The sequence below is a fragment of the Toxotes jaculatrix genome, chromosome 2, assembly GCF_017976425.1.
Source record: "Toxotes jaculatrix isolate fToxJac2 chromosome 2, fToxJac2.pri, whole genome shotgun sequence".
In the NCBI taxonomy this organism is placed as follows: Eukaryota; Metazoa; Chordata; class Actinopteri; family Toxotidae; genus Toxotes; species Toxotes jaculatrix.
The window spans coordinates 6,482,206-6,510,146 of NC_054395.1; the positions used below are offsets into that span (position 1 = coordinate 6,482,206).

Consider the following 27,941-nt stretch of genomic DNA (forward strand, 5'->3'; position numbering starts at 1 on the left):
CTTTTTAAATGATGCCAGGCTCCATGAGCGAACTCTCACAGCTCTCACAGCCTCTTTGATGGATTCCCATGAACTTTGTACAGACACTGGTGGTCTGAATCCTAATGACTCTGACTTTTAGTCCAAAGCCACCATGAGGTTCACATTTGTGGTTTTGAGTTAAATGTCTTAACCAACTATTGTTTCTGTTTCTCCTCAGGATGAATTGTAATAGTCTTGCTGATCCTCTGATCCTGTTCAAGACTTGGGAAAAGACAGGACAGACTCAGTACATCTTCCAACATGGGCTTTATTAGGTTCAATGTCATTTAAAGTTTTACAATGCCATTCTAAGACATACAAACAGACTATTGGTTGCGATCTTCGAATCTATAACTCTTATGACCAACAAAAATGCACCATAGACCAAACTTTTTGAAAATATCCTCTTGCTTTGTTTGCATGTTCCTGTCTAGTAGCAGTCCAATAATCCCAAAAACTAAAAACACAACAAATGACAACGCACATCAATGCAAAGATGGAGTTTAAGGCCATTTGAAGGGGCACGGTTATGCTTTTTACACCAAATATAAATAATGTTTAAAAGCCATCAGTTCTGTTTTTCTTAAATATGTTACTAAGCTAACAGACTATTCTAATAAGTTATAATAACTAGCATATATATATATGTGTATACATATATATACATACATATATATATATAGAGTCGTGCCAATGCTGTCACACTTCCTTCATTTGTGCCTCCTTCAGCAACATTTTGTCAGACATAACTTCACACGCATGCATTCACACACACACACAAACACACACTCACACTCACATGATGTGGAGGAAGGGAATGTGTGTGAGTGAGGGCCTGGACAGCAGAGAAAAGCCTATGAGCAGCTTCTTGGTGGGGCACACACTAGAAAAATATATATATATATATATACTGTACTGGAATGTATGAGAGCTGCCAGTTGCCGGTGCGTGAAACACCAGGCGACAAACACTCCTCCAACTCCAGCTTTAAATTAAAGATGGAATGATGTTTAGAAACAAAGACGAGGTCTCCTTGTCCCAGTCTCTTGTGGACTACGTCTGACTGGCAGGTGTGTGTGTGTGTGTGTGCCGAGGTGTGTTTGTGTGAAGCAGCAGGTGGGCCAGCTGTGACTGACACACGTGACTAGGCGCAGTGACAGCTGGGGGACCGCAGAGGAAGGAGGTGGAGATGGATGGAGAGGGAAAGAGGAGGAGAGAAGGATGGAGATTTGACAGACTTGAGGTGTCTGGGGAGGACGAGGCGGAGAAGCGGAGGGGTTGGACTGTGAAAGCAGTGCGTGGATAAGTTGGAGTGAGCGTGTGTGAGATGAGACGTGAAGGTTTGGGTATCTGGTTTTACGCTCGTACAGCCACTGACAGTTGTTACTGATTTGCTTAAGGTGGTAAACAGACACGTTACGACACACTTCTTATCAAATTTAACTCGAATGACTTCTGATGCAGAACTGTATTGTCTCCTCAAAGGCAGCGGCTGCTGCTGGTTGCTACATAAATCTTCAAATCACTGTGAAGTTTACCTCTGGTGCTGAGAAGAAACAGAAGTGTGATGGTGTGATCTGACTGATGGTTAAAAGATACGGACTGATTACCGGATCAGAAAACGGTGGGGGGAAAAAAAAAACCCAAGCAAAGATAGTCTTGTTTGAACGTCGCAGCACATGATTAGGATTTTATTGCAAAATTATCAGTGAAAATGACTCTGATGCTTTATTTTAACCCCCCCACCCTGTGGAGCAGTGCATGTAAACAACTGTGGCTGCAGCTAATGGTTATTTGTGTGATCAATCAATTAATCATTTAGTCTGAAAAACGTGTCAAAACCCAGAGATATTCAGTTTATTATTACATAGAGAAAGAAACTAAAAGAGCAGCTGTGAATCTTCACATCTGAGAAGCTTTGACCAGTGGATTTATTCCCATTTATGCTTGATAATTAAGTTATTCTCCTCTATAATGTAGCTGTAATCAAACAGGATACTTTAAGAGTTTATTTACACATTTTCCAACGATTAGAAATTAGAACTGTGAAGCTTCTATAACTGGAGCATGAATAGATAATGAATGACTAACATTGCAATGCACAATATCACAGTTGCTGACTCATAACATGGCCAGCCCAGAGTAGTGGCTGCTTACAGCAGATGTGTCATACAGGAGATTTAAATATAGATACTGACAGAAAGAAAGGTTTGAGCTAATGTAGAGATAGTGTTGTCAGTTTATACCCTTGGAAATTCCCCACTCTATGTATACCTACATCAAAATGACCAAAAACCTAACACAATCTAGATTATAATCAACAATTTATTATCCAAAAAAGTCCAAAACATTGACTCAGTATCATCCTAAAAAAAACCCTGAAATGGTTGGATTAGAGTTATATTTTAAATAAACATGGAGAATTTATTATTTATTATACTAATTATTGAAGTTTGTATTTCTTTATAAATACTTCTTCTCGCCTATGACAACTGAGCACATCTGGCCTGCTGCTGAAGGCCATGAGCTGCAGCTGAAAGCTAGTACGTGGACCTTGAGTAAAGAATTTACTTTCTGAGGTCCACTAAGAACACAGTCAGAATTTGCTCCTGTGTTACTGAAGCTGTGCTACACACTCAGTCATTCGTTAAATGTTTATGCACCAGTTATGGAGGCTTCACAGGAACCAGAATTTCCAACAAACACATTAATAAACACTTTTAAAATGTCCTTATATCAGCTTACAATTACATTATAGTGTGTGAACCATTTATGAATTGTTTTCATATTGTCTGTACAAGCTAAGTGGAGGAGTGGGGGTTAAAGTAAAGTTGTAACCAAACCATGACAGCTTTACATCCACATGTCCAACCAAGTCTCTCATGCTGCTGACAGATCTTTCAGAGTGGTCTGAGTGTGGCCGTGACCGGTGCCGCTCTATCTATTGTGCGTGTTGCTACAGTATTTGCTGCATCCGCTAGCTACTGTGTGGTGAACATGGAGGGTCAGAGCCACGACGCGCTGCTTGTACGAGCTGCAGTTACACTGACTGTGAGAACTTGCCACACGCACACACACACAGAGGTCTGGCAGTCAGAGGGCTGACTAAACACAAACAGGATCAAATCAAGGCCAAGTATGACCATGAAGCACAGAGCAGCGGGAGCAGTGGGGGTTTTAATGGTTGAGAAGTCCAAAAGAAAACGCACCAACAAACACAAACAAGCAGAGGATTTAGTTTCCTGTTAGGTTTTTAGTTTAAGACTCCCATGTTCTGTTAACTAAAATCTGTTCGACTCCTGTTCATTTACCTTTCATACGAAACCTGTAAGCACTGAGGACGGAGCAGGACAAAACAATCAGTGTGTGGAGTCATGGATCGTGATGTTACACTGTATGTGTCGGTGATCAGGATGGCAGGCAGGAAATGAGAAACTACAGAAGCTGTTCAGGGGCAGGTGCTCCATCCACCCCTGCTTTCACTCTCCATATGGCACATACAAAGCTACTGACGAGCTGTGTGTGGAGAAGGGCAACAAAACGAGCTTCAGGACACGACAGGTAGAGCAGCCCAGGCCGCGCAACACACCAACTCTTTATATCAGACAGGTTTGGGTCAACTGTCAAGCAGTTTTAGCCTATTTCAAGGATGAAAAATGAAAAAAAAAAAAAAAAAAAATTTGTTAAAACTAACACGTACATACATACAAAAAGAAAAACGATACAGGAACAAGTGGAGAAAAAGGAACAGAAAGAACACGTGGCTGAGTGAATGAAATGATAATATGCCTGTCTCTGTTTAACCACGCTTTTCTCATCAGGGTGGAATAAGGTGAAAACATGAATACTAGTAACTCTTCTTCTTGGTCTTTTTCCTCAAGTCCAACAACATGTGAGGGTTTTCAGTCCACTGTGGGATGTGGGACGGAGAAAAAAAAAAAAAAAAAAAGGTAAACATCACCAGCAGTTCTGACGGGACAAAACAGGACCTTCGTTTTAACTTCTGTGGTGAGTACGCTGAGGGTAGTGAAGGAGGCAGGTGGAGAGGGTCACGGGAGAAGAGCGCTTGGAGCTTTGTCGTCTGTCTCCTCTCACAGGCGCTTTTGGGCAATCAGCGAGCCCACCACCACCCCGGTCACCAGGGTCATCCCCGCCAGCAGCCACTTTTTGAAACTCTCCTGAGACCGCCTGCTCTCTGCCGCTGCGTCCTGCCCGAAGATTTCAGCAAAGCGCTCCTGAAAGACAAGACGAAACAAAGAGAGGATGAGAGTAAGAAAAGAGTTAACACCAGGGTATTTGCTGCTGACTATGTGAGATGTATTCAAATATGAAAAAAACCCACACACGAACACTTCCCAGAAATCCCCACTGCAAAATGAGAAGCACAACAACAACAGAAAAAGCCACAGGTAGGTTTAGAGAGTCAGGTACATTCCCTTCTGTAAAGGTCTCTAGGCCTCAAACAAGAACATGGCTGCTGAGACACCCACAGCTGGGTATCTGTATGACCGTCAAAGCCCACATATTCATGTGTGGAAATTTCCATCTACCACAGCAATCACACAGGTAAAGCCATCACAGCCAGCAAAAAACCCCAAAAGTCACCTGCATCCATGCTGTGCACACTAACAACAAGATCTCATCGATTAAAAGGAAAAATCCACATCATTAAACCCAGAGTTAGGACGTGGTCACGGCAGCTCTCGCTTTAAAAAATTTTCCGCCAAACCTCCCCTCCCTCTCCAGGCATCCCATCCGTTCTGCAGCAGATCCCTGCTGAACCGTTGTTGTTGCTGACATTCTTTTCCACCGTTGTCCTCACATTGCCAAGCCTACATTGCCGCCCACTGAAATCATTTCCCGGAAATGAGCGGCAGAGCAGTTTCAGGCCACGGGGTGGCGCCATACAGGCTCAAATCTCAAACACAAACACAACAGCAGATCAGCTGAGGTGCATGACCCGCTGAGTCACTGACGTTCATGCAGACCATACTTTAAAAGTGTCAGTGCTTCACCTCAGTAAAAAGAAATTGTGAGGCTGATGCTTCTTCTTTAGAGCAAATCATGAGAATTTAATCTGAATAAAAAGGCAAATCACTAATACATGACTGAATCAAGGGTGAGATTCTTAGTCTCAGTTAGTCCTCCTCTGAGTCAGAGGGGGGTTCAATAGGTGGGACAAAAAGGTCTTGAGAGGATGGGGGGGTGGGGGGTGGGGGGGGGCTGTTACTGGAAACTCTTCTGACCAAAGCTACAGGAACAGGAAAGTGAAAGAATGATGAAGGAATCAGTGAAACTGGTGGAGTGGGCAGGGACTGGACCATGAACTCTGAATAACTAGACCTGAGACTCTTTTACCCTGAGTTAACCACATTACTGCCACATGATTTGTTGATTAATCGATTGACCAGAAAAATGAATCACTATTTTGATAAGTAATCATTTCAATCATTTATGACAGAAACTGAATGTGAACAAAGAAAGTGAATGCCAACCCTGGGCTGTGGGAAACTGTAATAGGTATTCATCTGGTAACAACACCTTCCGTCACAATACTAACAGTGAGACCAATTGATTAAGTGTTAAGATCATTTTTTGTAGCTCCAAAGCAAAAAACAGTCACTGAAATGCTGGTAAAAACTATACACGCTACACTTAGACTGATAAATGAGCTGGGCTGATATTAGCTTCTCGTATAGCTGTATAGTTTGTACAGATGTAACTGTATAGGTGTAAATGTCGGCCGATGAATAACAAATAAATTATTTTTCTACAATAAAAACGTGTATCTTAATTAAAATAAGTAAAAATAAATCAAAGGGATCTGCATCAAGTGTGTTTATGTTAAAAAAAGCCAACTGTTCAACACTCCATTCTCCATCGGGCTGTGCTGCACACTATACATTCATATCACTCTCACTTTTGAGAGTTTGAAAAGCCTCTTACTCATACTGAAAGATTTCTACAGTAGTGTACAATAAATGTTTGGGACACTCAGAGACTCAGGGAGTTTGGGACCACATGGACGCATGAGTGAAACAATATGAAGAAAGAAAGCATGAGTGACAGTCCCAAATCAGAGGTGGTTTCCAGAGAGACACGGGCTTGAGGGGAAGTAGAGGAGCGAGAAGGCACAGGGGCACAATTCCTGCTTTACGTCATTCTGATTATTGTTTGACAGGAAACATGCTAATAATGACTCTACATAGTTACAGGATGACTTGCACCGTGGTCAGAAAATAAGTAAAGTACTGACCCCTGTTCACATTTTGTGAAAAGGGTTGAAGCCTAATGCTAAAATGGTTTCAGTTCATTTTCCCTCATTGATCTACTCAATACTCCACAATAAAGTCAAGCTTTGTTTCTTCAGAATTTTAGAAATGTTGGCAAATTTATTAAAAAGGAAAAACTTAAATATTACACTGACATGCTGTGAGTATTCAGACCTTTTACTCAGTACTCAGTTGAAGCACCTCTGATCAGCTTCGAGTCTTCTTGGGTAAACGGTTCAGTCTTGGTTTAATGAGAGCAGAGAATCTTGTTTCTCATGGTCTGGGAGTCCTTTAGGTGCTTTGTTTTGCAAAGTCCAAACAGGCTTTCATGCGTCTTTCACTGAGGAGAGGCTTCTGTCCGGCCACTCTGACTCTCAAAAAGCCCAGATCAGTGGACAGCTGCATTGACGGTTGTCCTTCTGCAAGTTTCTCTCATCTCTACACCGGATGTCTGGAGCTCAGGCAGAGTGACCATCAGGTTTTGGTCACCGCTCTTACGATGGCCCTTCTAGCGAGATTGCTTGGTTTGGCTGGGTCGCCACCTCGAGGAAGAGTCCTGGTTGTTTCAAACTTCTTCCACTTAAAAACTGTGGAGGCCACTGTGCTCTTAGGAATCTTCAGTGCAGCAGAAAGTGTTTTGAAACCTTCCCCAGATCTGTGCCTCAACACAATCCAGTCTCAGAGCTCTGGCTTGGTCCTGCTGTGACACCTACTGTAGACAAGTGTGTATCTTTCCAAATCTTCGTCCAATCAATTGAATTTACCGCAGGTGGACTCCAATCAAAGTGTAGAAACATCTCAAAGAGGGTCTAGAGAAATGGGAGGTGCCCGAGCTACATTTCAGTTGGCAGAGCAAAGAGTCCATGAATACTTATGTCACTTATGGGACAATTCAGTTTTTCCTTTTTAATAAATATGCAAACATGTTTAAAATACTTAATACTTGCTTTGCCATTATGGGGTGCTCAGTGTTAGACTGATGAGGGGAAAAAACGAATTTTAGCACAAGGCTGCAACATAACACACTGTGAACTGAGCTAAGGGGTCTGAGTAATGCACTGTTAATAGTATATGTATGAGAAGGGTGTCTGTGCATTCGTTTTACACTTTGTCATGTCTGTATCCATATAATGCTGAGTAGGGCTTCTGAAGAAACAAACCCTGACTTTGAAGCTAATATTTCAAACAATATGCAAGGTGTGAATAATGTGGTGAAAACAGGGGAGGAGATGGTGTGGTGATGACCTCTCCTAAGAAGGGCGTGCCACGATTCACCAGAAAAGGTGACTCAAAGCTTGTGTCATCACAAGAATGACATGCGATAGCAGTGTTAAACGCTAAGTTTGAACTTTAACACCCAAACTTAGGTTTAACAGTAACAGCTGCTGCTTTGATTTCCCGAGCCCTTCATCACAACCGTGGCTTACAGAGATTATCTGGTGATATTCACGCTTTTCTTACTGTAAACAAATTCCACGTAGAGACCAAAACCAACAACACATTGAACCAAGTATTGATTGTATGTCAAAGCCTGATATATCTTATTTATCGCTGTAAAAGCCCACTAAAAACACATCAGTGAGCCACGGTGTTGCATCTGCTGACATGTTCCTCTGTTATGATGAACCGTCTGTTTACTGCCTTGGTTTGTGTCAATATCCAAAAGGTGATAAATAGGTTTTCATTTGACAGCAACATCAATTAAAAGAGACAATATTCGCTTACTGCAAAACTTTTGTTGAGACCACTGCAGAGAGAGAAGGAAGTCACTGCTATTTGGATCTGAAGGGCAGTTTTCTGTGTGCTCTGAGAGCCGAGCTGGTCACACAGTAGCACCTTTCATTCATGGTTTCATACTAAGTAAACATGTACACTTCTACTGTACTACTAAGCTTTCGCAAATGTGTGTAGAGTCAGTGGTCAATGAGTAGCATCTAAGGAATTTATAAATCTGTAACACAAGCAGGAAGCTTGCCAGGAAGCGGCTCTGGCTGCCTCTCATTCAAGGTCTAGGTCAAGGTCTTGTCATTGTGAGGAATCAAAGACACTGTGTGTGTGTGTGTGTGTGTGTGTGTGTGTGTGTGTGTGTGTGTGTGTGTGTGTGTGTGTGTGTGTGTGTGTGTGTGTCTGAGTTGAAAACTGTACTGGAGGAAAGTTGCTTTTAAGCCTGACGATCACTTAGCTGCAATGAAGTAAATTACCCCCAAGAGATTGAGAAATGGTACTCAAGTAAATAATGACGTAGTGTAATTACACCGTAGTGGACACCATGTAGTATGAGTCAGTGTTTGACTGCAGGCCTATCCCTTCCTGTGAAATATTCAACAATGTGTGCACACAGGACAAAAGTGCAACACATTGTGATGATGACAGACGCCTGGAAAACTGACATGTCGAGACACAGACGCAGTCAATAGGCAGGAAATGAATCAGTGCATGGCGTGTATTGATTATGTGGTAGTGTGGAACGATGTAACGGAATGCTGCGACAAATGTGGTCGAAACCTCAGCAGTACCTGTTGAGGTTTCTGTGTATATTCATGTATATTCATATTCTCACACAGTGGGACACAGTGGGTACAGCAGACTGCCAGAGATTTTCCAGTGCTCTTGGCTCTCTTTTAGTTACAGTTAATATTCTACTTATTTTTAGGACACATGCATTGTTGGTTGTATTTTTATCACCAGACTAATCCATTTAACTTCTAACTGAGACTGTTCCAGATCCATTATGTTCCAAGCAAACTGGAAAACTTAAAAATGATCTTACACAATGCAAAACCTTCACAATGGCTTAGGATATTAGTTAGTTACATATTCTAATTGACCTGTCGTGTATGAACATAGTTCTTTTCAAATGTCTTTAGTCTTTTTCTGTTAGCTTTCCTCAATTTTATTTTCCTCAAAATAAAATACCACTTTGTACCTTGCATGTTTGTACAATGTCAAAATGACATTTAACGAGCAGCATGAGAAACTCCTTGTTTATTTTCTGGTTATATCTGGCTTTGGGCGGCACACATGAGTTACCTGTGTCTGCCTTGTTCATCACAGAGGTGAGCTCCGTGGGCTTACAGCCATGGAAAACATGCAAAGTCACACGGTATAGATGATCTTCAGCTTCCATCTGTGTTTCCTGAGCCAGGCTGTTACTCTTCAAGTGTTGGTGGCAGGTGTGGTCGTCAAGTGATTCAAATGAGATGTCGTGCGCAAGCAGGGACACAGGCAAGCTTGCACAAAAAGACACACACCACGTCTCTCCAATTCTGCTCCGCTCGCTCTTCAGGCTGAACTCTCTCATCTCTTTGCAGCTCGGTAAATGGAAGTTAAACCTGCAGTAAGGTGCCTTTACTGTCTCTGTGTGACATTTCTGTAGCACCTGTAAAAACTCCCAGAAACTTGCCCAAACCTGCCTCTATCACACGATCACACAGTAACACAATGAACCAAAGATTGGACACTGCAGTCCAGCCGTTCCTCGGGGGTACAGGTATCATCAGTGGTACCAGGATGCAGTGGTCTCATGTCTAGCCATTATTTAAATTTAAATTTAAATATCAATCATCTGTCACTTTAGCGCCTGCAGCTATATACTGCTGTTCCTGCTCTACACCTTTGCATTTGATCATTCAACATGATAGAAAAGAACCACTTTCCTGTCCGTTATTTCATTACCTTTCTGCCTATGAACTTATGTTATATTATGTTGTACATAATGTACCATCAACTGAATGCTTGAGGGGCCCCTGCTTTATTTCTTCACCAGCATTACCAGTCAGCTCACTATGCACATGTCAAGGCAGCATTGTTGGTTTGATACGCTCAATCTCCCCTAGTCCCACCTGGCAGGTAAACCCTGTCTTTATCTGCTCTCCCTTTCCCTTTCACACGGTCACGCCTTTATTTCTTTATCTCTGCTCCGTTCCCAGAGGAAATCAGGTGCTAGGCAGCGGCCTGCAGAGTGCTTTCAGGCCTCGTCTCTGTTTCTTTTCTGCTTTTCCACATCTCTAACTTTCTCTTTCTTTGTTAGCCAGGGGAAAAAAAAAGGATGAGAGAGGGATTAGCTCATGAAAGCAAAAGGTTGGATATAAGAGGGAGAGAGGGAGAGAAATAGTAAAGGGGCACAGGGAAGGAGATTCTGCAGTTGGTTGCCACGGCTACCAGAGAGCAGCTGATTAGCGTGTGTGATGTGTGTGAGTGTGTTTGGGCCTGTAGGTCCATCTCTGTGGCTGATAAATGGCCCAATACTACATGTGGAGAAAGGAGCGTTTTAAGGATCATTAGCAGTAGCTTCCCATTCATCAGCTCTGACTTGGCGGTTGCTCCAGTGTTACACCATAACAAGCTGCAACACTCAAATCCCCTGATGTTGAAACCCCCTGAACACGACACGCACACACACACACACGACACACACCAGACATCGATTATCACCCAACATCCTCTTCCTTCCTTTTAGGCAAAAAGGGGCTGGAGACAGATTGAAATTCAATAACTTGGGGACACTTTGAAAAAGTGCATTGTGTTAATATTAGCAATAATACGTGCCATCATTATGTCAGGCCGAGCGTGAGAGGACACAGAAAAGTTCGTTTATCTCCTTAACTGTTTCAGAAAATAATAAAATAAAATAAAAATAAATGAATAAACTGACCTTATTAAACAACAATTTTGATAATTGATGACCACTATTCTTATGTCTTGCTGATTTTTATGTCATTGTACATACTTTGGGATTTTGGATTGCTATCTGGACGTCAGAAACAATTGTAAAACTAGAGCCAGAGCCATAAATTGGCCAAGCAGATGTACAGGCCGGTATCATCTTATCACAGTGTAACGTATCAGCATATATGTCAGCAGATAGAAAACAGGAAACTGCACAACAGATATGTCAAACATTTGAGGTCTACTGAGAACTAGTTCCAAATTATTTTAAGCATGTACCAATTCTATCGAAATGTTATCAGTGCCTGAGTGTTTTTCTGACATTTGTGCACTGCAACACAATAATGTCAAACTCGTGCATCTACGCTGCTGGAAACTTGCAACAAGGAGGAGGAGTCATGGTGGAGAAGAAGAAATGGTCCAAAGTGTGGCGAAGATAACTACAGCTCTCGTTGTAATGCAGTGTTTCCCATATCGAGACTCTACCTGACCAGCCTGCTCAGGTAGGTTAAGACCCATCCAGGTGGATAAAAGGTGTTTCAGCTCAGGTGAGGGACTAGAGGTTTCTCTGCCTTCTGCCAATAGCCTGCAGGTGAGGCGTGAGCTGTTTGTGGATCATTGGAAAATTGGAGCATCTAGCAATAATCTGCAATGCATTTAGGGGACATCTGTAAATTGTAGCCACAGAAAATAACCCTGGTTACTCTCTCTCTCTAAATAGCACGAGTCTCTGCATTCACATCGGTCATATGCCACACTAACCCACCACCACATGTAAATTCTCAGCTTGTGGGAAACACTATAATGTCTGTAAAATTTCAAGTAAAGGTGGAAACACCAGCAATACACTGCAATATCTTTCACCGCAGCATGGTCTTAAACTGCAGACATGACATTGCACTTGACACTTTACTCACAGGTGCCACGGGTTCCCAACTAATCAGCACGTCCGTTACACAGGAGAAACATCCCACCATCTGTTATTATACCATTAGTGCAATACAGGCGGGCTTAGCAGATTTTTTTCTTTGACTAAGAAAACCTAAATGAAAACAAATGCTGTACAATTCTCACTCTCTCTCTCATTTCATGCATTTTAGATGATGACAGACAGTTGACAGACTGTTGCTACAGCTAGCTCTCAGGCTACAGCCTGTGTTCAGACTCAGAGATGTCCTGGCCCATGAGCAGTCACAGGGATAATTACATTTTGAAGCACAATATTTGTAAAGATCCAGGCCAGGTTTTGCAGGCTGCTCCCTAAACAAGGAACCTTGGACTGACATAGATGTGAGCTCACTACTAAACTGAATGAATGGGAACCCTCCTAAACACTGATAGCTGAGCAACGGAGGCCTCTAATTAAAAGGGCAGGAGCACATTGGATGAGGGTTCCTGCTGTTTCTGTGTAATACATATTAAACATGGGTTTGAAATATGTGCTTTCTAAGATCTTCACAGTGTAAACGAGCATTAAACCCTCCACAACTTTGTTTTCTTCTTTCCCCCTCTTTCTTATACCTCAAGCGTATTGTTCATTTTATTGTGATAGCTGTGTTGTGTGTTGTTATGATGCAATAAAAATATAATTATAAAAACAGAAATCCGGTCCTGGGGGCTTGAGTGAAGATGCCTCTGTGGCATTATATGCACCGCAAGATGAACTGTTTAATCAAAAAACAATCAGCCAGCGCAAATTATTCATTCTTTCATTTATGTGATTCTTTAATGTGATTAAGTCTGTTGTGAATTTTGAAGCTCAGCTGCATATGCGAGTGCAACACTATACAGCACATGAACAGGTTTCTTTTAAAAGATGAGAGTCTGTGACATCTGATCTACACAGATAGCTCTTTCTAGAAATCTGCAGAGCATGTGACTTTCAGGCCACAAATGGTGGCCGGAAAACGGGCAGAAAGATGAAGCGATGGTGACTGTGACGACACACTGCTGACTGATGGTGCCTTTCACATGCAGTCAGATTCCAGAAAATTCAGTATGACTAACTCACAAAGTGTCTAATCTGAGAGGAAGACTCTTACCCCCTGGACACACATGCACTTCCACACGTAAGGGCCGCTCTGATTGTGTGCGTATGTGTGCAACGCTCCCTCTCAATACCAATGACTTGACAGAAACTGGATCTAAATCTAGATCAACCAGCTTTGAACCAGTCCCTTCAGTCAGGAGGAGGTCATGTTTGTAGGAGGTCATGTTTTGTGTAGAGCTGGGCATCATGGGAATAAATTCATCAATATTGGCTGTATTTGATTAATGATGAGACACTGAGATGTAGGTAGGGTTTGGTGTTTTGAGCTTTTTAAAGACATCTGATTCTTTTTTTTTTTTTTTTGAACCTGGCTGTTAAACTTGTACTGTCAGGTTTTTTTAAAGAACCCCCATCTCTGGTATATGTGGGTTTCAATTCAGAACATGTTCTCAATGCCAAACCTAAACCGCTGACGCAACTCCAAACTACCATGAGAATGTTTTGAATTCCCTATGCATGTGTTATGAAGGATATATCTAAGTATCTGTGTGTGTGTGTGTGTGTGTGAGAGAGAGAGAGAGAGAGTGAATGAGTGGGCAGATTGTTCAGTCACAGTGAAGGACACATCTGAACAGTATGTCAATGAACAGAGGAAAGAATGTAAGCACAGGGAGAGGTTTTATCATCTGTTTCACTTTTAGAATGACTCTACAGCAAACAATCCAACCAGAAACTACTTCACTGTTTTGTAGACAATACATCTATTTCCACAAGAGAGCTGCCTAGAACTGAAGACAGTATTAAAGGACATTGGTTCTAAATAATCCTTCATCTTTGTTCAACCGCCTGTGAGTGGTGGTTACACTGACTCACAAAAATTCAAGAAGGGAAACCATAAATGAAATGGACCAGAAACCCAAAAGTGAGACGGGCAAAGGATGTAAACACACGGGGTGAGGCAGGAAGCCAGTGACCCAAACCCTGACGGTCCCAGAGAGTCACAAGGAGAAGGAGCTGGCTCATTTAAACATGTCATCTGTCCTGCCTGTAGCTGAGCAACACTTCCTGTAAGTTGCAACACTTGGGATGTGTACAGGCCAACATGGCACGGCCTTGTGCACACGCACACACACACACAAACGCACTGCGGTGTCCCTGAGCCAGGAGAACAGCGTGGAACACAACACTTGGTGTATTTTCGTTAATTGAGTAAACTCACTGTTGAATCCATGTGACTGATGAAACACTGTTTACAGAACAACATGCGGAGGTGACACCATGTTCTGGCTGATGAAACATGATGATGTCACAACAGCAGAGTGCGTTTAAAGGTCCACTGAACAGCGAGTGAATGTGACGTGCGTGACTATCTCTGACCTCTGCCTTACACTGTAACAAACAGTCCCTGAGCAGATCACTGGATTGCAGGCAGTGACTCAGCAGGAGAAGAAACAAGCAAATTAACTTAAAGCCTGAGATAAACCACCTGAGGAAATACAGACCGTCACAACATAAATCACATGCTGAATGACATCCTGAGTTTGAGAGGATAAATCCAATCAAACACACGCCCTAACAATCACATTAACGACCTTTGCGGATGATAAATATTGTTATAACATCTATCTATTTACATAAGTGTTCAGACTCCTTGCCCTGGCAGTTCAAATTGAGCTCAGTTGGATCCTATTTGCTTTGATTATTCATAAGATATTTTTAGATCTTGATGTGAGACCATCTGTGGCACAAGCCTGTTGAAAAACACACACACACACCGGTGTGTACAAGTTCCCACAGTTGTGCTTGTGCTAGTGCTTGTCAAAATAAAAACCATAAGCAAAATTTCTACAATCGAAAATTGTGTAATGGTACAGTTTATATCCGGTCATCTGATCTGATCGTTTGCAGGAGCAGAGAACCTGCTGGAAGGAAACATCCAGGTCAGTCAGGTCTTTATGGTGGAGAGGTGACGGAGGACACTCATCAGTAAAAGGTGTATGACGGTGCACTTGGGTTTACAAAAGGAAAAAAAGTTCACCTTTGAGCATAGTAATAACATAAAGCACACAGCCATGATAATGCTGGAGTGACTTCAGGATAAGTCTCTGAATGTCCTCGAATGGCCCGGGCAAAGCCCCGACGTGAACCCTTGGACTAGAACGTCCTCTGTGCAGAGACGTGAGGATGGCAATTCACAGACGGACTGACTGAGCCTGAAAGGAGAAACTATCCAGATCAAGCCCACTGACACAAAAAGACTGGAGAGACTTGATCAAGAAGGCCATCAAGCCTTTAGAGCTGCTTCCACAAGTGCTTCTACAAGGTAATGAATAAAAGCTCTGAATACTTATACTCACATATCTCTGAGAGACTTCAGTTCTTGACTTTTGATAAACTTTAAAACTCTAAAATCTCTGGGTATTCAGACCAAAAACAGAATAGACACTGGCTCGACACAGTGGTCTCTGTGAAACGACACAGTGCTAAATTTGGTTCAGTATCACAACAAAAAAGTACTGATCTCAGTTAAAATGTAAAATAACCTCACAATCTTCATCCTTATCAACACTGCCATCACCATCATGTGATTATAATTCCTGTATTCATTATTACCACCGGCAGTTTTATTATTCTAGTGGCTCAGTGTCTGCATGTCAGTTTCGATCTTTACAGCATCAAATCTGTGTCCAGTCAGAAAAAAACCAACAACAATGCGAGTGCCTGTTCCTCCTTCCTTACTGTATCAGTGTCCTCGTCATCTCCACAAATTCCATCTCTTCCTGCTCCTCCTCAAGGCCTTCCGCTGCTTTTTCATGCTTATCAAAATTGCCAAGGCATGTTCAGGGGCAAGGAAGTCAGGCCGACTGCCAAAGAGCCTGTATGACCAGGATGGGAAGGACATTGCTGTAGCACAGTCTGATCTTACAGCTCAGGGTTTTAGCTGATGCCCTTTTAGCAGCAGCATGCAGGAAAACTCACAGTTCACATATTCTGCTTGAGAAAGTGACAAGAGCAGATGCTGGATAATAGTGAGAGGGGCAGGATCCCGGCAAAATCCAAGGAAAATGGGGGATCAGGTCCAATCCAAAAAGACAGACTGCTCAAGCTAAGAGTCAAACAGTGGAAATGCACACAGTGTGAGAGGAAAATATGAAAAATACATATCACACTTGCTGATCCCTGAATAAGAGAGCATCCTTTTGAATCGTGATGCTTAAAATGTGCATGTTTCATATAGCTGGAGTAATTCTTCCATTGCTCATGTAGCTGTTTTACATTTAAGTCTGAATAAATGAGTTTCTTTTTTTTTTTCTTGAACTGGATGCGGTTCCTCTCCAGTTGTTTTTCTGATGCGCTGCTAGGAGTGAGAAAACGTGGCATTTTAAATGACAAGTTGACAGGTAGCAGCTCTACGTACATCAGAATCACACACACACACACACACACACACACACACACACACACACACACACACACACACACACACACACACACACACACACACACACACACACACACTTTTCTAAACATTACCTGGAGGACCTGTTTGTGAGCACACAAATGTCCAACTCAGCTGAACTGGACATCCTGGACACCCTGCCAGTTCCCTAATACAAAGTCTGATAATGTCCAACGGAGTTAGTGAGTGAATATGTGATGTGTAATGAAGGTCACTTGCCAGTAAAATTCACAGCAAGCGAGTGGGCGAGCGGATGACGTTTAACCAGGCTCGCTCTAACCAGGTGGCACCCCTCACCTCACCTCTCACACAGAAATTCTCTGGCTGTGTGCTACATTTGTGAAAGGGGAACTACAGACGACGCCTGGACCTGTTTCTCCAGATATCGTCCAGAGTTCATTTGCGAAAACGGTTCTTGAAAGAAAGTGGTGTGTACTAACACTTGTTAACTTTCTAAATTCTTCTTCTTTATGACCCTCATGGGAAACTGGACCTCTGCCAGAAAGCAGAACTTTCAAATAAATGCTCCAATTAGTTCCAGGAACCAGGACGAGCAGCTTCACAGGAAGCAGTAACCTGCATGGTAGGCTGTCATCCATCAGCCATTAAGCTGTTTCACACTCTTGTTACATTCTTGGCTTGATCAGAGCCATCCAAAGCATGAGATGAATGAAGGCGCTGAGGGGAGGGTGCAGGAGGATGACAGAATTAGTTTGAAGTATGATGGATCATTTCCAAAAGTAGAAAGGAAACTAGAAAAATGAGGAAAATAAATGATTAAACCTCCCCTCAGTGGTGACACTTGATGGTGTTTGTGCCAGCATCACTGTGTCTGTAAAGTACTCTTTCTTCTCTTTTTGGACCTTGGAGCAGGCTCTATGTGAGTGTGTATCTATGTGTGTGTGTGTGTGTGTGTGTGTGTGTGTGTGTGTGTGTGTGTGTGTGTGTGTGTGTGTGTGTGTATGTACGTGCTGAGCCGGCGGTGAGGCCATGAATTAAAGAGGAGATTAATGAGTCAGGACATGGAGGCTCAGACTCCAATCTGTTCTCTGCCCCACTCTGGGGGGTGTTTCTCTCCACAAAACCCCATTCTGTCAGCAAACGCACACGCGTACACACATATGTATACACCGCTGAGACACAGCAGGAAGGCCAAGGACTCAGGACTGTGTGTGTACGTCTGACAGAGGGAGCACATGCTTAGGAAAGTGTGAAGACAGAGAAGGAGAGCAGAGCAAGGTAGCTGAGGCGAAGAAGACTGGGATTCTCTCAGACTGGAGGTCTTCAGCAGTACAACCCTCCACCCTGTAGGCCATCACCCCGCCCAGACACCTCACCACGACCCTGAGAACCTGCCATCTGTCCGAAAGAGACAGAAACAGACAGACTGGGACAGAACGAAAGACACAAAGACAGGCAGGGAGTAGGACAGAATAAGAAAGAAATATGAGACGAAACTAGAACAAAAGAACAAGAGCAAAACAGGCTGCAGAGGGAAAATAAAAAAAAAAAAAGCTGACGAAAATGACTGGAAACTGAAAAGGGGGAAACCCATGAGGAGAACAGCATACAGAAAGAGGAGCAAGTGGCAGTGGAGAGGCTCTCAGAAGAATTTCCTTGAAACTACACTTCCCATTGCTTACTTTACATTCCCACAAAGTTTAATGGCATGAAAGAAACTAATTCCCCAGAATCACTTCTGCAGCAGATGCATATCTAAAGGCCGTGCACCAGTCGCTTTTTGTTCCCTCTTTCTATTATCCGCTCTCTCTTACTGCAGAGCCTCTGAAGGTATCTTTCGTCTTTATTGCTTTACCCCCTTGGCCATTCAAACACGCCCATGATGAATATTACGATGATGGCCTTGATGCTCTTTATCATCATTTAGTCCTTGTGCTATATGAGATTGGGTGCTGCATTACCATGAAATACTCATCAAGCCTCTCTATCCATCCCTCAGCTCTCCCACTCTAATACATGCCATGAGACCCACTAATCCCATGATATGCCTCATAATCTGATCACAGATATGAGCATAGAGAGAGAAACAGAAAGCAGAGAGCAGGGAAGAGACAGATATAGAAAGAAGGATGGAGAGGAACGCAACATAATCAGAGAGGAGAGGAATGCAGACAGATGCTTAGGCTCTGCACTCGGCTGCATGAAGACAGAAGGCGGAAGAAATAAAAAAAAAGAATCTGTCACAGGAGGAAGCATGGGGATGTGGGCTGGAGTAGAGAGGTAAAAAAAATGAGGGGACAAGCAGACAGAAGGAGAGGGGAGAACGGAGAGGGAGTTGGAAGGAGGGGGGGGGGGGGGGGTAGACTTGCTCGTGACCTGATTTCACCGCTAAGCCTCGGAGAAGTGGAGCAGCACGTAGGCATCCAAACGTAGCGTCTTCACTCTGCTCTTCAAACATACAGCTGTGCTGTTCATGCAACATGTGAGCTGCACATATAGAAATGTATACCACACCATACATGCAGTGTAACCTACTGGCCCGCATACTGCATCCTCAACGAGCTGAGTCACCAACCTCTTCCTCCTCTCTGCCTGCCTTCCCTCCAGCTGCATCTGCCTCTCCACCCCTGTCTTCTTCATTCTCGGCTTCCACGTATTGCCAGACACTTCTTGTTTGTGGGGGGGCACATAATGGTGCACTACACTGAAAGTCTGATGCGTACCAGTCTGTCAAAGCCGCTCTAATAGCTCCACACTCTGTAGTCTGCCGGCAGTATAGACACACACACTTATCTACTACACAGCTGGATATCTGTGCCGTATGCATAAATAGCATCTGGATGTGGAACCTACGGATGTGAGAAGACACAAATAAAGACATTCAGATGCAGTCCTGTACCCATGTCTCACTGCTGTGTGTAAAGCTCCAGGGCTACAGGTCTCATCTTTCACATGACCAACTGATGTACTGACAGAGCCTGTAAACACACACATACACACACACACACACAAACAAACACAGAGGGGAGTTGTTGTCTACAGGGCTGCTCGTCCAGTTATTATTTATACTGAACTGATTAGGGGAGTAGTGATCAATTTACAGTCTCAGACTGGTCTCAGGCACTTTCTCTTTCCCTAATTACTTCTGCCTGCTTCATGAGCTAAAATAAATATGCATCCACATGTATACGCACAAGAACTACAATAATAAATTGCCTGCAAATTTCCAGCGCTCTGTCACATAACTCACTCAAACCTCTCCACGTAAGCAATTTGTTGGTGTTGTCATGCCCTTTGAACCAGGCATGTAGCCGCCGCCTGACACCACACCAGAAGGGTTTGACCGAGTCCTTCTTAAAGGCAAACAAGAGCCTCTGTACAAACAGAGTAGGACACGTGCGCTCACACTCACGTAAACACCATCAGTACACACCTAAAAACACACACACACATCCCTGATGTTTTTGTCACAGAGTTGGAGGCAACTGAATCATACAATCTGCTTGCTGCCATTTTCAAGCTGTGACTCTGACATACACCATTGAATACAAACACACACACACACAGACACACATACATATGCATATGTCTGATGTCACAGATCTTGAAAAAGTAATGCGTGAGCTTAAACATGCATACGAAAACAACAGAGACGCATCCATGGTTGAGCAGCTACATTCATGTGAAAACACGCAGAGATCAATCTGCATAGAGCCGCCCACCACACAGAGGCGTTTATTGACAGTGCTCGAACAAAAGTGCCCGCCATTGATCCAATGCAAAAAGGGTCTGTGGGAGCATTGTCTGTGTGCGGGGGATTTTATGTGCGTCACAAGTTAAAGAATGAGACAAAGACAAAGTTGCTTTTAGATCAGAGCGTCCTTTTCAGCGACGGTTTTACCTGCAAAGCGACGACACACCTGTAGGCACAACTAAAACGCCAGTGAAGCAAATTCCTTTGTGTGTCTATGTGGCCACAGGTCCTTTGTTTGAGGTAGTCACATGACCAGTCTGACTTGCCGCCGTCCCCTCTGCAGCGCGACACCATACAATAAAACGCTCAAATGTATGTAGACAACAACACCCTGCGCCATTTGTGCCATTACAAACACAAACACACAATCAGTTTAAGGAAACTTTGCTTGATGAGCAAAAACACTGTCCTTAAAACAAAACCCAGAAGGCTGCGAAAAAAACACATCTCTTCCCTAATTAGCCACACGTGAGCCATCAGCGATAAAGCGGAGAGGAGGAGGATGGGATGGTGAGAGATGAGAAGGGAGGAAAAGAGAGATGAAGGCAAAGATGAAGGGATGGCGGCAGCTGCACGGGTGGGTGTGCGGGGTGTTGGGGGCGGTGGGGGCGCAGCGAGCAGGGATCAAGTCGGAGGGAATCGATAGCCCCTGACGACTGTGTTACAGCCAAAATGTGAGAGTGTGTGTGTTTCTGATAAACAAACTGACAAACATGGGAAAATCCACTGGAACATGGGTACACGGGGTTAATGGTGAGATTGATGAGGCATGTAGCATGTCTGACCAGTAATATGTTTATCTAATATAATCTGAAGAGTAGTGTAGAATAGAGATAGAAGGACTGAGAGATGGAGGGAAAGCAGAAGGAGGGAAGGCAAGGTGAGAAATAAAGGAGCTCAAAAATGATAAATGGAGGAGGAGCAGGAGGAGGAGGAGGAGGAGGAGGAGGGGAGGCACAGATAGAAAAATACGGGACAAAAAAATCGATTGGCGGCAGGGGGAGGCATGAACGTAGAGGAGACAGAAGGACAAGGGAGAGAAACAGAGGGAGAGACGTATAGAAGATGAAGGGTGTGTGTGTGTGTGTGTGTGTGTGTGTGTGTGTGTGTGTGTGTGTGTGTGTGTGTGTGTGAGCAAAAGAGATGGAGGCGGGCTGGATAGGTCCCAAGGGTGAGATTTCCTGCTCTTCTTCGATAGGGCAGTCTGACAGACGACTCTGTGGATCTAACTGCCTATCCTATGTGCATGTTAATTACAGAGAGAGAGAGAGAGAGAGAGAGAGAGGGAGAGATAGAGACGGTGAGAGAGTGAAAGAGTAAATAAGTCTGCCAAGGAGAACGGCACAAAGGAAGCTCAGGTGTTTCCCTTGTCAAAACAAGTCAATGGACTTACCCTCCACAGGCCTTTAATTACAGCCTCAGTGTCTAACCCACTTTACAATGCAGCCAGCCTGCATGTGTTCACAGTCACACATATACATAAAAACACTGCTAATGTTACAATGGTCTATATTTTCTTTTGTTAGTCTTAACTACTCGCATGGAAAAGGTCAAAACAAACAATATGTTGGGTCAATTTCTCTGACTTTCCCACACTGTCTGTGGCTCTCAGCCCAAAGCCCTTTGGTTCCTATGGAAGCTGTTAATCTTTTGGTCATGAGCCTATAGTTTTATTTGTTTGTTTGTTTGTTTGTAATTTCCAGAAACAGCTGGACACTGTAGTTACTAGTAAACACCACTTATTCTGAGAAAAAGAGGGACTTTGCACTTTGATCCAGCAGCAGGACGGTGTGTGCAGCACTGAATGAATAAAAACTATTGTGTGTGTGTGTTCATGGTAAAGAAGAAACATGCCAGCCAGTGCAACAGTGAGACAGTGTTTTCACAATCGTTGGGCAACAATGGAGCTCACAGACAGATAAGATATATAAGATATATATACTGTTAGTAGGATCGGTTCATTAGTGTTGGTCTCTACGTAGGATTTCCTGACAATAAAAAAAAAATATAGAATATCACCAGATATATCATTTAAGTAATCATTTAGTGCTGAACGTGGCATAACAACCTGCAATGCACACAGCCAGAGGTGATAAAAAAATAAGCCAAGGAAACCAGGCAATATAGACAGACTTTCACTGCTCACAGACATTTTCCTTGTAGTTAACTTTTGCTTGACCTTACAGAGACCATCGACACCACAAAGCAGAACCACTGGACTAATGGTCTCTTTTTTCCCTCGTTTCTGCACTGGAGCGCCCCCCACCCACCACCCCACCCCCCGCCCCGCATCCAGCTCCAGCCAAGCTTCCCCAGACCGTGGCAGTGTGGTTCTTCTAAATGAGTTTAGCCTTTATTAGTCTGTCAGAGGGAAAAAAACATTGTTTCCCCCAGTAGCAGGTCGACATATTATTCATCTATAATTGGTAATAACCCCGTACCCCCACCCTGAGGCGGCTCAATCTCCACTGAGTAATCACTGCCATCGCCTGCTCTGCTGGAAACAGCATTATTAGGTCGATGGCACTGTCTCTACCTCTGCTGTCTGCCAAGGAGCTTTATTATCTGACAATATATGGCTTTACGCCGGCATTTCTTTTAAAAACCACAGGCTGTGGAAGGAGAATCTAGCCGAGCATATTTATCTCACATCCCAAGCTACTATCAAATATCTCAGCATCCTAGACTTTGGAGGCTCCAAAATAAGCTCCAGCGGGATCATTTAGGCTGAGGCTTTATCAGTTTTTATGACAGCAAGATTTGTTCTGCTGCGCAAAACACCTTTCACTTTTCAATATTCAACTGTCACCTCAACTATTTCACCAGCTCAAAAGGCTGTCTCTCTGAGTGTGTTTATGTGTACGAGTACTTACATGGACACAGCACTCTGTGAGTGTTTAAAGACAACAACAGCTTTTCACTAGCATGACCTTCTCTTACTGGTGTTTACATAGACTTATTTAATGGCCATGTTTTCTTAATTGGCATTTTGTAAGGAATATTCTGACATATGAGATTCAACCTCATATGTGGACTGTGAAAAGGTGTGAAGGTGTGTGGTAAATGTTTCTATGTTTCTGTTTCTTGTTTTCTTGGTAATGTATTGAAAACCAAAATGAAGATGCAGCTGAAAGTCTGAAATAATGAGGCTTACAATTAACTACTATTTTGAGTATTGACCACTCAAGGTGATGGTGAGCAGATGAATGGATCAATCATTTTGTCAGAAGTTGGGTGAAGTCAGAAAACAGTGAAAATATCCATTAAAATATCACAGAGCTAAATGTGACATATTAAATCATACGTGCTAAAGAAAAACATGCAGAGTGTTTGCATTTTTGGTTGAATAATAACTGAAACACTTAATTTGATTGCCAAAAAGGTTGCCACGTAATGTTTTATCAGTCCACTAAATGCCTCAGCTTTATACAGAACGGTGCTTTCATCTGCAGGAATATTAGAAAATTTTCTGATTCCCTAATAATAGGATCTTAGGTTGTGAAAGTAATGCTGTTTTGTCAGATTGCAGACCTTTGACGACTACCGTAAATTCCCAACTTCTTGGAAACACCCTTATGTTGCCCTTAATTACACGAACACTGATCAATTTACGTCAACATTAGCTTCAAATTGAATCACAAACAAACTGTCCTGCCCTCTCTACTTTCTCCGTCACAACCTTTCCAAACAGTATATATTTTAAAAAAAGTAAAGACATAATGAGATTCTGTCTCAGAATGTCTTTCTCGCTGAGAGATACAGGGGGAAAGTGACCTTGCTGCTGCTATGAGCAGAGTAGTATTTCATCAGCTAACACTAAGGGCACACCTGCCTCACAGCTATACCCAGGTTCCAACATCTGCCAACGGCTCTGTGCTTCATCCCTGCGAGGAGGCGTCAGGAGAGGGAGGGAAGGAAGAAAGAAAGAGGGAAATAAAAGACAGAAAGAAAGAAAAACAACAAAGTCTCTTGTGGGTTTACTGAGAGACTATGGTAAGTTTCAGAGAAAGTCTAGGTTGGCTTTGAAAAGGCAAACCACAAAAAAGAGAAGCTAAAGATACTGTGACAAAAAGGGGAATGCAACTGAGAGAAATGATATGGCTCTTGGTAAATCACCAGATGAAATGCATATTGTACAGTCAACTCTGAAGCTTGCTGGAACTACCCCTGTGTGGCAGCTTATGAATAACCAACACAGGATACATAACAAGCCAGTTCTCCCCCCAGCACCAGGTGACTGAACCAACAATAGAATAAAACTTAGTTATACCAAGCTCGGTGGTTAAGGAAGTTACATCATGTGCTCAAGAACATGCTGATCATTGGAAGGAGAAGTGAAACCACACCAAAGAATACTGGTCCACACCGATCCATTCAATATTTCTGATGAAGTCATTCACTCCTCTGAGTCTAAGTCTCACTGGCGTGCAAGCCACAAACCATAAGCCGCTACATCATCGGCAGCATCGACTCGTGTTTTCAGCCCAACTCGTTGCCAAGCAAACGCACTTATGTGAGTGTGTAAATGTGTTTGTGTGTTTGTGGGGGAGTGTGTGTGGTTGCCTCGATTATTTTAACTATATGAGATCAGCCGCATGACAGATGTGTTGCTTACGCCGTGGTGATCAAAGTGACGATAAAAATATTTATTAGTAGTCAGGATGAGAAATTAGATTAACCTTTTAGATAAGCCTCATCGTGGATCTAGTTTCACCCTGAACAGTTTTTAAAATTGTATTTACTGTTTCTATACCAGCAGCTGTTATGGTATCAGGACAAAACAATAAAGTAATAATAATCAAATTAAATAATTACTATTATTATCAATTAACTCTGTATTTTTAGCCATCCAGAGGATCTCCTGGGAACCTCTGCATGTGTTGTTTGTTTGAACCTGTTCGCAACACTTGATAATTAGCACAAAACCCAACTCACAGCCGGTCTGGAATCTCAGTAGTTCTGCAGGTTGTTTGGTCAAAAACCAAAGTATTGGATAAATTTATTTTTTTGACCTTATGGTGGCACTAGAGTAAAATTCAGGTGACTACCAAAGCCAGTAAGATTCAACCCCCAGGGGACCAAATTTCATGACACTCCATCCAGTAGTTGTTGAGATATTTCAGTCTGGACCGACAGACTGACAGCACAACATGCCTATCCTCAGAGTCACGCTGCTAGCATGGATAAAAACATCGGCACCAGGAATGGGAGAATGTATTTATGAGTGTATTTATGAGACCAGACCTCCGGGAGCTGGTAAGAAGGATGCCACAACATCCCTTTCTACAAAGGAACAACTAACATCAGTATGTTATCCTGTCACCTTCTTCCATAATGTTATCCTCCCTAGGCCGCTCCGCTCTGTGTTATCTCCAGGTTTCAGTCCAACACTGAAATAAATAAATATATTTGAAGTCTGCAGTACAAACAACAGCAAAGCCACGGTCTGCCCAACTCAGCCAATGGTATGTCAGCTTTCATAGGATCAACCTTCGACCTGGCGTTATACAGCGCTGGAGCGCATATAAACAGCCCCTCCCCTCGCTCTCGCTCCCCTTCATACCATCAAATGGTCGGCACAAAGGAAAAGAGCTGACCTTATCTGTCCTGGATGAGTTCTTGAGCGCACATACAAGCGCACACACACGCATTGTCAGTACGAGGACGGCCCACATTCGAGCTGACCCCAGAAAAAAAAAAAAAAAAAAAAAGGAAAAGAAACAGAGCTTTCATCTGCGTGCAGCTGTCTTGGTGAAGAACATAACAGAAGTGCAGACAGAGCAGAGGAGGAAAAAATGGACAGATAGTGGAGTGAAAAAACAGCAAAGCACGGAGCCAATCAACTGACCGGAGTAAAACAAAGGGCTATCTGTAAAAGCCCTGGACTTCATCCCACCCTGTGATGAGAGGACTTCGATCCCAAGGCAGGCTGCAGAGAGCTACAAAGCCCTGATGTAGCCTGTTAAGCTCCCACTTCGATTCAGCTCATTGAGTTCCATGCTGCTGATCAATTAGAGAACAGCTGAACCAGCTGCTGACCACACAAACAAACATTATGTTTTCACTGTTTTTAAGCACAGATGGCCCTTTTTCTGCTCTATTATATCTAATCTTAAGTTTCTTTTCCCTTGCTAGTTGCAGAGCCAACCCCACCCTGTGCTTTGTCACAACCTCGTGGAGGCTGATACAGTTTACACGTAGGACTAATGGGCTTATCTGCACCCATCTGCATAGGCTAAGTCACAACATGTATGATGAAATAAAAACTATGCTCTGGACTTTCTTTCCCTTGTGAAATATAACTCCCACACAGTGATAGTGAGAGTGTCACTGGAGGTCAGGCCATGCAGATAATCAAGCCTCTCTGCTTGACACATGGCACATGGCTGACCAAGAGGCACATGATGCATACAAGACATCAACAAACGTGAGCAAATCTGGCCTTCAAAGTAACAGTGATAATCTAAAATGGCTCATACAAACAAAAACTCTATCATATTGACAAAAGTCATTAGCATCCATACACATTTCAGGAACTATTTAAAAAAAATGAGGACAGGATTTATCCTTATTTCCCACCTGACTGCTGTTTCCATGCAGGTGACCTCAGTTTACCTTACTTTACCTACATAACTGAACCATGTAACATTGAAGGGTCCTGCTGTGAAAGGGGCTATCTGTGTGTGTATGTGTGTGTGTGTGTAGGTGGCTGAGACTCACCCATCCTCCTTGACTCTGGATCCAGGGCTGAATGTGGTTGTCCAGGTAGACTGTCATCCACTCTACGATTCTGCCCACCAGTGGACTCATCTCCTTCTCCACACACTCGACACACAGCGCCCCGCCGAACGCGAAAAGCCCTATGATGCGACCCCAGTTGACGCCGTCCCGGAACACTTCATCCATCACGTTCTCAAAGCTTTGGTAAGCCGTGGCCGGTGTGATATGAAGCTGGTTGTGCAGATCGCTGAAGGCGCGGGCGTATCGCAGTTCAAACTCGTTGGCCGAGTCCCGGAGGGCCTCTTTCACCGCGTCCAGGCTCGTCGTTGACGGCAACTGTTGCTGTCGGACTGGAGAGGCTGGGGGGGTCCCAGGACTCGTGCCGTTAAATGTTCCGTTGGCGTGTGTCGCTATCCGCTGTTCCTCACCCAACCCTGCCTCCCCCCCATCAGTCCTGTTTGGAGTCTCATTGAGACTCATGTAGTTGAGAGGATAGTTTTTCTGGGTGAGTTTATACGTTATGTAGAAAACCACCAGTTCTCTGTTTTCAGACATTTTGTGTTTAAATTAGCTTCTTCTCTTTGCTCCGGTCCGTCTCTGCTCCTCTCTTGGTTGAGCCTTGCTGCGTTAGAGTGAACACACACTGTGCCACGATGTCTCCCTGTGTTTCTTCTGTTCAGACCACCATGGTCAGCTGATATCCAGAGGACACTTGGGGGTTGAAAACCAAACCTACACAAGGCTGACAAATCAGCTCAGGCCCTGTAGAGAGACAACAATAAAAGGTCAAAGTCTAGATAGCCTATGAGCATGCTGTGATTCTATGTGTGTGTGAGGAAGGGGGAGTGTGCAGGGATGGCCGTAGACTTTCAAATTAAATTTGGACAGGTAGGGTCAAAGTGTATCTCTCTAATTGGGCTGCTACATATGGAGCAGATGGCAATGATATTAATGAGGCAATAGTAAAGCGAATATGTCTGTGGGTGTGTGTGTGTGTGTGTGTGTGTGTGTGTGTGTGTGTGTGTGGGTGTGTGGGTGTGTGGGTGTGTGATAGGGAGAGAGGAGGAGAAACAATCAGAGAGACAAAGGGAGGGG

The 27,941-nt window shown here is 43.4% G+C and overlaps 1 protein-coding gene across 2 annotated transcripts in view; it reads right to left on the minus strand.

The window, feature by feature from the left end:
* Positions 1 to 273: 273 nt before the first annotated feature.
* The window catches only part of bcl2l1 (BCL2 like 1), a 31,040-nt gene continuing 3,372 nt past the window's right edge, over positions 274 to 27,941 (minus strand). For both annotated transcript variants that reach the window (XM_041048367.1, XM_041048359.1), the window contains exons 2-3: positions 26,847 to 27,608; positions 274 to 4,256 (exon numbers count right to left, since the gene is read on the minus strand). In XM_041048367.1, coding sequence (XP_040904301.1) covers positions 4,113 to 4,256; positions 26,847 to 27,401 — 699 coding nt within the window. In that variant the 5' untranslated portion in view covers positions 27,402 to 27,608 and the 3' untranslated portion in view covers positions 274 to 4,112. The remainder of the gene's footprint in view (positions 4,257 to 26,846; positions 27,609 to 27,941) is intronic.